The sequence below is a fragment of the Ooceraea biroi genome, chromosome 6 (assembly GCF_003672135.1).
Source record: "Ooceraea biroi isolate clonal line C1 chromosome 6, Obir_v5.4, whole genome shotgun sequence".
In the NCBI taxonomy this organism is placed as follows: domain Eukaryota; kingdom Metazoa; phylum Arthropoda; class Insecta; order Hymenoptera; family Formicidae; genus Ooceraea; species Ooceraea biroi.
In genome coordinates, this window is record NC_039511.1 from 8,700,198 (window position 1) to 8,710,601 (window position 10,404).

At 40.5% G+C, this 10,404-nt stretch overlaps 2 protein-coding genes across 3 annotated transcripts; one reads left to right on the plus strand and one right to left on the minus strand.

Moving 5' to 3' along the window:
- Positions 1–315: 315 nt before the first annotated feature.
- LOC105280849 (zinc finger matrin-type protein CG9776) lies at positions 316–8,687 on the minus strand. Of its 2 annotated transcripts, none has more exons than XM_011341680.3 (9): positions 8,471–8,687; positions 7,834–8,146; positions 7,583–7,711; positions 6,931–7,096; positions 6,598–6,779; positions 6,121–6,498; positions 5,615–5,720; positions 4,337–4,455; positions 316–2,950 (listed from the first exon to the last, which is right to left on the minus strand). In XM_011341680.3, exons 2-9 carry the CDS (start codon positions 8,125–8,127, stop codon positions 767–769), a joined length of 3,558 nt encoding a protein of 1,185 aa, XP_011339982.1. In that variant the 5' UTR covers positions 8,128–8,146; positions 8,471–8,687; the 3' UTR covers positions 316–766. The 2 variants fall into 2 exon arrangements, with proteins under 2 accessions (XP_011339982.1, XP_011339983.1); XM_011341681.3 differs by having other exon boundaries at positions 6,598–6,776; positions 8,471–8,686.
- Positions 8,688–8,782: 95 nt separating this feature from the next.
- LOC113562215 lies at positions 8,783–9,761 on the plus strand. Its single transcript, XM_026970835.1, has one exon. The coding sequence runs from the start codon at positions 9,161–9,163 to the stop codon at positions 9,755–9,757; it is 597 nt and encodes a 198-aa protein (XP_026826636.1). The 5' UTR covers positions 8,783–9,160; the 3' UTR covers positions 9,758–9,761.
- Positions 9,762–10,404: the final 643 nt, after the last annotated feature.

Genomic DNA, 10,404 nt, shown 5'->3' on the forward strand with positions numbered 1-10,404 from the left:
TATGGTGCAAGCTTAAAAGTGTGTTATGGATTTGCAATATCAAAGAAATATATGATACGTTGATATACACGATGTGATAGTATTTTTTATTGATATATTTTATCTCTTGACATACTTTTCGACATGTAATTGTAAACATGTGTGTGTAAACAACTGATAATTATTATCCGGATTTGCAATTTTTAGTATCTTTGTAAATGTATCTGTTTCAAAATATTCGTTATATATATATATATATATATATATATATATATATATATATATATCATTTATATATCTACTGATATACAGGTGAAACTTATAAATCATCATTGACAATGCTGATAATAATATTAATTATCGTAAAGAATAACAATAGAAGAAGACTTCTCCAATATGATCTTCGCAAATTAATAATACTAGCATGAAACTCGGGGGAACATGTCTTACGAAAGGAAAAAAGAGTTACAGTATTAACGAAATAACAAACATTATATTCTAGTAGATTCGTAAGTTCTACTGTATATCGTTAAGTAATTTTTACAGAACGTGCGCATACCCGCAACTCTTCGAAACAGTTTGAAATCCTCAAAACCTTTTTTCCTTTTGCCTTTTGTGCCACAGATTCAATTTGAAAACACGTAACGGATAGTTATTGACGAAATTGATCATTTTTACGGTGCAGGAATCCTTAGTGTAAGTTATCAGCAGATGTCTCCTTGTCAATCTACGAATTCGTAGATCAATTTCGGAATCCTTGCGCGATGGTACGATTGCGAGGTACGATTTACAGGATTGTGTCCCCTTCGTCGATGCCCAACATGCGAAGATCATCGGGTCCAGGCTGGGTGTCTGCTTCCGCTTCCTGCATAATTTCAGGCGGCGGTTGATCCATATATTCAGGACCGTATCCAACACAGCCTAACATGCTGTACATTGAAGAGTACATGACACTAGATTCATGTTGGTTCTGTTGCTGCTGCTGCTTGGTCTCGGTAGTCTCCTCCTTAGGGAAGATGATATTGAGAGCCTCCTGCAGATCGTCCGGCAGAGGAATGCTAGGGTCCGTTGGACGCTTCTCAGACGGTTCGGGTATGTCAGCCACGTCGGAATGCGGCGGCGCTGCCACAGCAGAGTCCATCGTCGACGGTAGTGGCGGCGGCGGCGGGTTTTGATGACTCTGTACATAACCGACGGCATTTGGTATCTGCGGCGGTGGTGGCTGCGTCATAAATGAGGGCACGGTCTGACGAGGCGGGAACCTCGGGGGCGCCTGAACGAACGGCGGCGGATTCGACATGAACGGCGGGGGTGGTCGAGTCGGCGTGAATTGCGGTGTGCTTTGTACCGGTGGTGGTCTGCTCTGCTGTTGCTGAGTTGGAGTGAAGGGAGGTGGCGGCCTATTTAGCGGCGGCGGTGGGTGCGGAGGTAGCGGTAGCTTCGACACGCTCGATGTCTGCTGCTTCTGCTGTTCCACTATCAGTTGCTCCTCTATGACCGTCTCCTCGGACTGATCGTCTATCTCCATGTCGACAACCTGCTGCAACGGTTTACTCTCATTCAACACGGGCGGCGGAGGCGCTACGAGGATCTTCATTGGTGGATTGCTGGCCTTGCTGGTCGGTGGAGTCGTCGCGTTACTGCTACTGTTGTTCAGACTCAGTGGAGTGGCCAGTTTGGTGATGTGCACTACACCCGGTGGATTGATGATCTCGTTGGGTACTTTTGGCGTGTTTTCGAATTTGCTCTGTTGATAGGGTAACGGCGTGATGTCTTTCTCCGGTAGCTTCGGTTCCTCCGCTTTCTTCTTGAACAGTGGTAGTCTACCGATGAACGGTAACTTGCCTTTAGCCGCTACTTGCGGCGTGGACTTCTTGGTCGCAACGGCACCCTTCTTCGACTTCGAGTCGCTGGATTTCTTCTCGAATTTCAATTCGTCGTTCGACGAATTGTTGTCGTTGTCGCGTCTATCCTTACTGTACTTGTCGTAGCTCCTCTTGGGACTGTCGCGCCAGTTTCTATCGCGCCTAGGAGAGTCGCCGTCCCTGTCTCTGTCCCTCTTCCGACGATCGTCGTAGTAATCGCGATCTCGATCCCTATCCCTGTCCCGATCTCTATCTCTATCTCGCCGACTTCTCCTCTCATATCTGCTGTATTTACGATCTCGATCGTCCTTGTAGCGATCTCTATCGCGATCTCTATCATCTTCCTTCTCCACCGATTTACTCTCGGGCGGTTTCACCGTCATGTTCACCTGTTGCTTGGTCCAGAATCCCATGTGCGGTTTTGGCATCTCCTCCGGTTTCGGCAGCTCGATCGGTTTGTTTATCATAATCGGCTGTGATTGCTTCTCCTCCTCCTTTTTGATCCAGAACGGTTTGGGCGGCTCCTTCGGACCCCAAGCCTCCAAGTCCTCTGATTTCTTTGAATAAACATCTTGCTGCAAGTCGTTCTCATCATCCATCTTCTCCTGACTCACCTTGCGACTCTTTACTTCTTCTTCCTGCTTGGCCTTCAATTTGTCCCTGATCGAATTCACAAGCTGCCTGTCGTCCGCTTCTGATGGATTTTGCTCGGGTTGCGGCGACTGGTTCACTTGCGATTTTGACCAACTGTGTCCCTTCAGTTTTATAGGATGATAATCTATCTCTTCGTTCAGGATCGCTTGCGTCGACGCTTTCATCTTGTTTCGCATCGCCACGCGTATACTCTTCGTGGTATCTTGATCGGATTCCGTATCAGAATTCTCCGATTCGCTGGACGTATCGCTGGCGCTGCTTCTGTTTCTGCGTTTCTTGGCCTTCTTCGATTTTTTCTTGTTCTTCTTCGACTTTTTCGATTTCACTGGTGGCTCATCGTCCTTCTGTTTCTGCAATTCCAACTGTATTTGCTTGTGTTTCTCCTCTGAAAACGCCTTCTCTCGATCAGCCATCCAATCTGTTTCCCAGTGCGGATTTTGTTCCACAAAACGCTAAATAACAAGTTATTTTTTGATTAAATTTGCATATTGAGTGAATTAAATATAAGCAATAAATCCTTCTTCATTCCTCATCAAAACTGGCAAATTAATCAGTCACAATGTTTCGACCTTTATTTTAGGTCCTTCTCAAGTGATTCAATCGTATAATACGTTAAAGTCATTTTCTAAAATTAGACATAAAATATACAAATAAAAATTATTTTAAAAAGGACAGAATAAAAGGCATTAGTCAAGGAAGAAAAACTTACTGGTCGAAAATGACTTATTTCACTTAAGAGAAAAATGAAGGAATTCTATAAGCACGTCAGCAAAACATCTATCGGTGACAAGTTACAGTTAGCAATGAAGACACGTACTGTGTGTTCCTCGAAATAATACCTTCACTAAAGGCAGACTGTTACATGTTCTTCAAAATAATGTCATATATTGGTTTCAATCTTATTTACAATATACATAAGAAATTAGATAGTGTAATAAAGAGGAAAAGATAATTTAATGAATGCGTACAAAACAGAATTTAATCTAGTCTACAAAATTGACTGTCAAAATTGTAATAAAATAAAGGTCGAAACGTTGCGACTGATTATTTGCGGTATTTACCACTTTTGGTCAGGAATAAAGAAGGATTCATTGCTTAGAGAGTTTACTGGCGACATGGATGAGTTATTTATATGAATTAAATATACCTAAAACATCTATCATGTTTTTTATCAAATTCTATTTTAAAATTATTTTAAATTATTAATAATATGCTATCTTTTAAATGTTTCAATTTTCGAGAAATTATATTTTTTTGAAATCCGTTTTCAACTCTATTTTATATCATATGTATCTCACACTTTCAATATCATTTCAAACTCACTGGAGTTATTTTTCGAAAATGTTTTGGAAGTTTTTTATTTCTTTGTATTTGGAATCTGAATATGCAAAATTTAAATGAAATAGCACTTTTGCATTTTTATGCAAAAGTGCTATTTCATTTAAAAAATTCAACTTTCGATCTGAATAGCCAATTTCCGGTCAGTTGAAAATATCGTTGGATACAGCATACTCTATTTATTCATGAAAATTTTCGAGTTTTGCTGGAAAAACGATTTCTTTTCATTTTAAAAAAAGGTGTACGAATGGTCTGGGAAACACCCTATATATGTATTATATTTTACACTAGGGAACCGCCTGTCTACGCCAGGCGTTATCATTGTTGAAATTAAAGATTTCAAGAATTTTCCCATTACCTGGGGGTGAGCCCCTATCACCATGCGAAATTTGATGTTTCTAGCATGTCGGGAAGTACCCGATCAATTCAACGACAGACAGAATAGGGATTTTATATGTATAGATAATTTGATATTGTCAAGATATTGATACTTCGCTTACCGAGAAATTCTCGGAGTGTCGTTTGGACTTCAGGTGAAGACTGGCACAGTGCAGATCCCCGATCCAGGAGTCGCAGAGCTTGCAATACCAAGCCGTCGCTGCGCTGAAGAATTGCAGTCCTATAATCAAATATTCATACAGTTAGAATTATTTAAGCTTTGAAGCGGATAAGCATTGTAAGTTCATAAAGAATGACCTTATATTCTGCCACGACACATTCATGTCACTGAAAACAAAAATATTACATTAAAAGGTGTTCAGTAAATGGCCGATTATATTAAATTTCCATGCATAGGATCCCACGATGATCTGTAAGGAAACATATAAAGGGGGAAAAGATAAAGCAGTTTTATTTCTCATAGAATTGTTATCTACATAGTACAGAATAATATTGCATATTATATATATAATATATATGTAAATATACACACTAAATATATATATATATGTATAAACGTACATTTTTCACATAAATATACTGCAACTGTTTTCAATCATTATTCTAAAAGATTAAAATTTTTATTAGCGAATACAGTACTTTGTATAATAATTACGATAATTATTAAACATACGAATAAATATTTGCAGTATATTTTACAAAACAGTTGACACAATTTGTTACATAAATTAATTAATATAATATTAAAATACACATTTCCAATATAAATCGTAATGGTAACTTTCTTCGCGTAACTTCACTAAACTTACACATACGCGTGTACATTGACATTTCGGTCACAAAATACTCTTAAGAGTACATTATCTTATACGTCATTACTTTCTGCCAAGTAATGCACTCCACAATCTTGATCGATTTAGTTCTGAAGAGACGTTGAACACCCTAGATTGCGTGTGAAATACAGGTGTGAAAAATGAAATTAGACACATGTGTTTTTTTGCGTGATCACGATAAAGTGATACGATAAAGTTGCCTGAAAGTCGGCTCTGAAAGTGCGTTTCTTGAATCCACTTAAAATCCAATGCATCGCTGTGGTGTTTCGCGACACTGCCGGGAAATTTGCCGCTGATAAAGTCGTCGATGCATTTATCGTATCATCAACGTATTAATTCTTTAACTTTCGTTTCATTAGCGTGACATTCCACTCAGTTCTCGTTTAGAGCAAACTACTAACAAGTACTGAGTACTTGGAGCGGACAAATTTTCGAGCAATTCGCGACTGTTGATCTCTTCAATACATACCGAATATCACACAATTACCTGTGCACAAGCTACGGAATTATATTCTATTAGTAATTGCCCACTGTAATTGATCTTACCTTTGATAGGTGTTCTTTTCGTCGGCAGTCCAGGATAATAGGGTACCTCTTTCTCTGTGCCTTCGCCATTTCGTTCATGCCATGGCATATCAACAATCTTGCGCTCCTATTACGTAGAACAGAACGTTAGCGAGACGAGTGATATCAGGGGCAAGAAACTTGGTATTCTTGATTTCTTTCTTTTTTTTTCTTTTTTTTTAAATAAACATTCATATATGGTACATCGAAAAAATTGCACTCTGTACCAAGTACCTGCTTGCTGATCGCTACTGTGTAAAATATTTCATCCAGTTACAAATATAGTTTCAACTACAAATATACATCAATTAAAATCATTTGTTTTCTCAAAACAATATGCATATTGAATATGCATATATATTTTTCTTCTACCTGTTTATAGTAACTAACAAGCATCACTCACACGAGGATTCTATTTTTTTCCAATATTTAATTACTTCGCATCCATCCGTGTTAAAATAAATACGTTCACAGGAAGTGTCACTTACCAAGCAAGCCTCTTTGTGCTCATTGCTATGCAGATGATTTAAATATTCCTTTGCTGTCTTAGGAAAGATATCGCAGACTTTACACCAATGCATTTCAGGATCGTAGTGCACGAAATTGTACATGGGTTTATCCTCCGACGATCTTCTCTCCCTAATATCTCTTTCCACTTTGGACTCCTTATCCGAGTCGGAAGCTGACGACCGGTCGGGCGAAATTGATTTCCCCTTCGGGAAGTCCTCCTTCGGACTTCTCGAACGCTTACTCAATTCCGACTTAAACTTGCTCTTCAAATCGTCCACGGTGACTTTGTCACCGATAATGCCGGTGAGCATGTCGATGACGTTGTGAATGGATTTCATTTTATTTTGTATCTCGATCTGCAAACGCATTTGTAACATTCAAGAAAAATAAAATAAAATAAAATAATAAAATAAAATATAATCGAGTGCTAACAACGATGTATGTCCATTATTTACCTGCAATTTTTGATTCTCCTTTATAATCCGATTATTTTCCCGACCGCCCTCCTTGCTTATCTCGTCACACTGTTGACGCAGGATTTCCAGTTCACGTTGCAGCGTGGCAGATTTCTTAACATACTCTTCTCGTTGTTTAGCTAGCGTCGCTTTCTGCTGTTTCACCTCAGCTGCGATTGCTGCTAGGTATATTCAATTTGAAGAAAATATCAAGAGTTATCAAAGTATCGACGTTATATCGATATAAATTTAGTAATTTTATTATATTAGAAATAAAAATTAAATAAATAAAAAATTAATAAATATCAGAAACATGACAAGAACGTTGCATACCTTCTTTCTTAACGTCATCAGGTCTGGTTAAAGATGTCACTAAGCCGGAAGAGCTGCCGTCAATCGGCCTCGATGACTCTTGTTGCGGCGTCAACGACGGAGGCGGCGGCGCTTGTTGATTGTTATACGGCACTTGACTTCCCTGCCAGTTGGGCGGTGGATAATCCTAACAGAATGAATATATTCAGTCAATCTCGAGTCGTTTAACAGCACTTTTATCGACCCTTACCTTCAATGGATGACATTCAAATGAGGACTTTGGTTAATACACGGAAGTCTTGAAGACGTAACGATCTGGTCAATATTACGGATTTCCAATGTCGGTGCCAGTAAAAATAGATAACGCGGACGTTATACTTACTTACAAAATTACGCATTACGATTGCGATACAGTAAACTATCATTGCAACGCCTCAGAAGACGCTACCGAGTATAAAAATCATAATCGGTAGCACGGTGGTAGAATTATTTTCAAAACGTTTTGTAAAATGTGCGCACAGTTTTAATAGCATACAAATATGTGTTCTTTGTGAAGATATTGAACACATTTTGCAACATCTTTAATATTTTTGCATCGTTTCCACATTGGAATTAATTAATTAACCTATCTTCTAATAAACTAAGAGCACTAATTTCAGGCCTTGCAACTTACACTCCGATATCCGGCGGGTTGCTGATAGCCGTAGTCATAACCTGACCCATAGTTGTAACTGTAGTTGTTGTATCCCTGATTGTATGCTGATATGGGTGGCGGTGGCTGGCTCGTATTCGGTGGAGGTGCCTAGATGTAACAAATATTCAATAAATATATTTTAATTTTTTATTTTTCAAAACTGGGAATGGAAATCCAGCAATTATATTTTTCTTGTCCTAATAAATCTAACAGACTTATAAAGTTTGTACCTGGTACTGATTATGCACCACTGCCACGTAACCAGTGGAATTGGTTGGATTCGGTATTGAACTCTGCGTCTGAGACGGTGGAACTTGCTTCCACTCCTGCGACCTACTGGAATCCTTCCTTCTCCTGTCCCTGGAGCTCGAACGAGATCTTCGATCCCTGGATCGTGACCTGCGATACCTGCTTCGTCTCGGAGACGGCGACCGGTCGTACTTTCTTCTTCTCCTGGCGTGCGAAGAATCGTCCGAGTCGGCACTGGGACTTCTGGGTCCCTTGCGTCTAGATTCCGATTCCATTGCTCGCTTGCTTCAAGATCTGCGTGAAAGTGAAAACGGTTTTTGATACGGATTTTTACTTTACTTTTGCATTTGTCAATGAAACTTTCTAGGTTTGGTGGCAAAACAAAGTCTAAGGCAAACAGCAGTTTGCGATCTACTTTGGATACGATTTTCTGATCGAAGCGCATCTCTCGTGAGCCATAACCCTACTGAATTATTTGATTTTGACGGACGTTCGTCTCGGACATGCTAAAGGAAATGCGAAAAGCTGCGACGATTTCAAGCGTCATGTCGCAGCCATTGCGACCCCTCATGGTCGAGTCGAATTGGTAATCTGCGTTACATTAATCCCGCAGCTCACCTTGGCTGTAAACTCCCTCCCTCGCTCGTACGTTAAATCGACGTGGACGATGAAATCCGTTGAGAATAATGCATCAGTTTATTAAACCACGGGTCGAACAGCATTCGACTGGCATATTGCAACGTTACGAATAAAGATCACAAAGGCTGAACCGCTGAAGCAAGATCGAGGAAACGGAAACCAACGAAAACTGGCCGAGATCAGAAATCTGAGTTGTGATGGCTGCGCGTCGGCATGCATGGATCATGTATAATTTAGATAGGGCAACTCAAGGCAAGCGTGTGAGTGATACATTATTCCCTAGCATCGCAGCCAATCACGTTGCACTACATACATAGGTGGCGTTCTTTAAGTTGGACTATAAGGACGACCATCTATATATAATGTCTCATCAGAAACCACCATAAATGTGCCGATTTAAACTGTTCTGCGCTTCATTTCAATTCAGTCAAATTAAAACGTTCTTCGATTTGTACTAAGAGGAGAAGAAAATTAATTAATCATTATACAATACATAAATCATAAGCAAACAAATTAATTTTTTTCATTTCGAAATTTTTCGAACAGCCAACCGCCCGCCGCTCACAGATATCCGTGCTGTGAAGTTTGCTTCCGTTCATTCGAGTAAACTTCGCGGTACACGGCAAATTAGTTAATGCACTGACGCATGCTTTCGCAACGGATTTGAAAATGTCCAAAAGTTCTGTAGATTCTACCATCGATGAACAGGATGGAAGGGATCAGGATGATCGCGATAAATCGAGTGCTAAAATAATGAAGCGTTTGAAGGCACTATTCTGCTTCTGTTTTAAACGCGAGCCACGCGCGGGGGAAATCGTCGAATACGATCCTGACGAGTACGATTACATCGTCGAGAAGCTCGTTGTGAGACGCGTGCCACTCGCTTTCTTTGCGATCGCGGCTGATCTTCAGGATCTACGTCGACAAACCCCATCGATGTCCTCGCAATCGACATCCTCGTCTACGGTTAGTTGGAGTAAACCTACGGTAAACGTCGTGACGCAGGCTACCTCGACGAGGAGCGTGATAGACAGAACCGCGTACGACTTCACGGCAAATAAAGCTCTGCGTTTCGACACAGATGGAAATCGAGTCCCGATTATGAAAAGGCAGGTCCATTTAATAATAAAAAAATTAAATTTCGAATTTTCGAAATTACTAAACCTGAATGCGCCTAATAAATCTCAGTATGTTTTATTTGCGTCTTTTTTTAAAGGATTTTTTAAAGGATTATTCATGCATAGGCGATTGAATTTACTTAAATAAAGAAAGATAGAAATAAATAAATTTTAGCTTGAACCATCAAAGAAAATCTTTGGTTTGGGGAGAGGAAATGAACCGAGCTCCGCACCCATGTCCGAAGACTGAGGGACCGTGCAAGCATCCGCTGAACTTTCCGCAGGAAGAAGCCGTTCGTTGCGAACTTAATACTCACCTCTTTGGATTTGCGAGTAAAAAGAACGAGAAATCGCGCATGGCGGGAAATTCCAGGCAATTACAGGATCCACCACCATCTGGAAAGCTTCAGAACAACTTCATCATTGGATGGAGTCGGAGACACGTGATGTCGCCGTTCCGGGTAAACAGAGGTTCCTTCGATCTCGTGAAACCGCAGGACACCATCGGGGATGCTGTGAACGGCAAGTCGCTGGAGCGTATCGAAGAATCGCTCGAGAACAGATTTGCCAACTCGGCGGAAGACCCAGAAGATCGCGACTCGCGATCAAAGGCAACGGTCAGATGGCGGGTCACCGTCCGGCATAGGTGCGCGGATGCAAATTCCAAATCCACCGCTTCCGAAGCATGACTGAAACTTCAAGAAAGATATCTGCGTGCTTTCACGAAAGTTCATCACGTTTTGTTGTCAGAAAAGTCACGATCCACGTGGTGGTTCTCCAAAAACAATGCATTTG

What these genes read in the sequence shown, in the direction of transcription:
- LOC105280849 (XM_011341680.3), bottom strand. Translation starts at nt 8,127, where the DNA reads ATGGAATCGGAATCTAGACGCAAGGGACCCAGAAGTCCCAGTGCCGAC. An exon ending in AGCACAAAGAGGCTTGCTTG is followed by an intron (nt 5,721 to 6,120) that starts GTAAGTGACACT and finishes TCTACGTAATAG; the next exon opens with GAGCGCAAGATTGTTGATAT. An exon ending in GAAAAGAACACCTATCAAAG is followed by an intron (nt 4,456 to 5,614) that starts GTAAGATCAATT and finishes ATTTGATTATAG; the next exon opens with GACTGCAATTCTTCAGCGCA.
- LOC113562215 (XM_026970835.1), top strand. Translation starts at nt 9,161, where the DNA reads ATGTCCAAAAGTTCTGTAGATTCTACCATCGATGAACAGGATGGAAGG.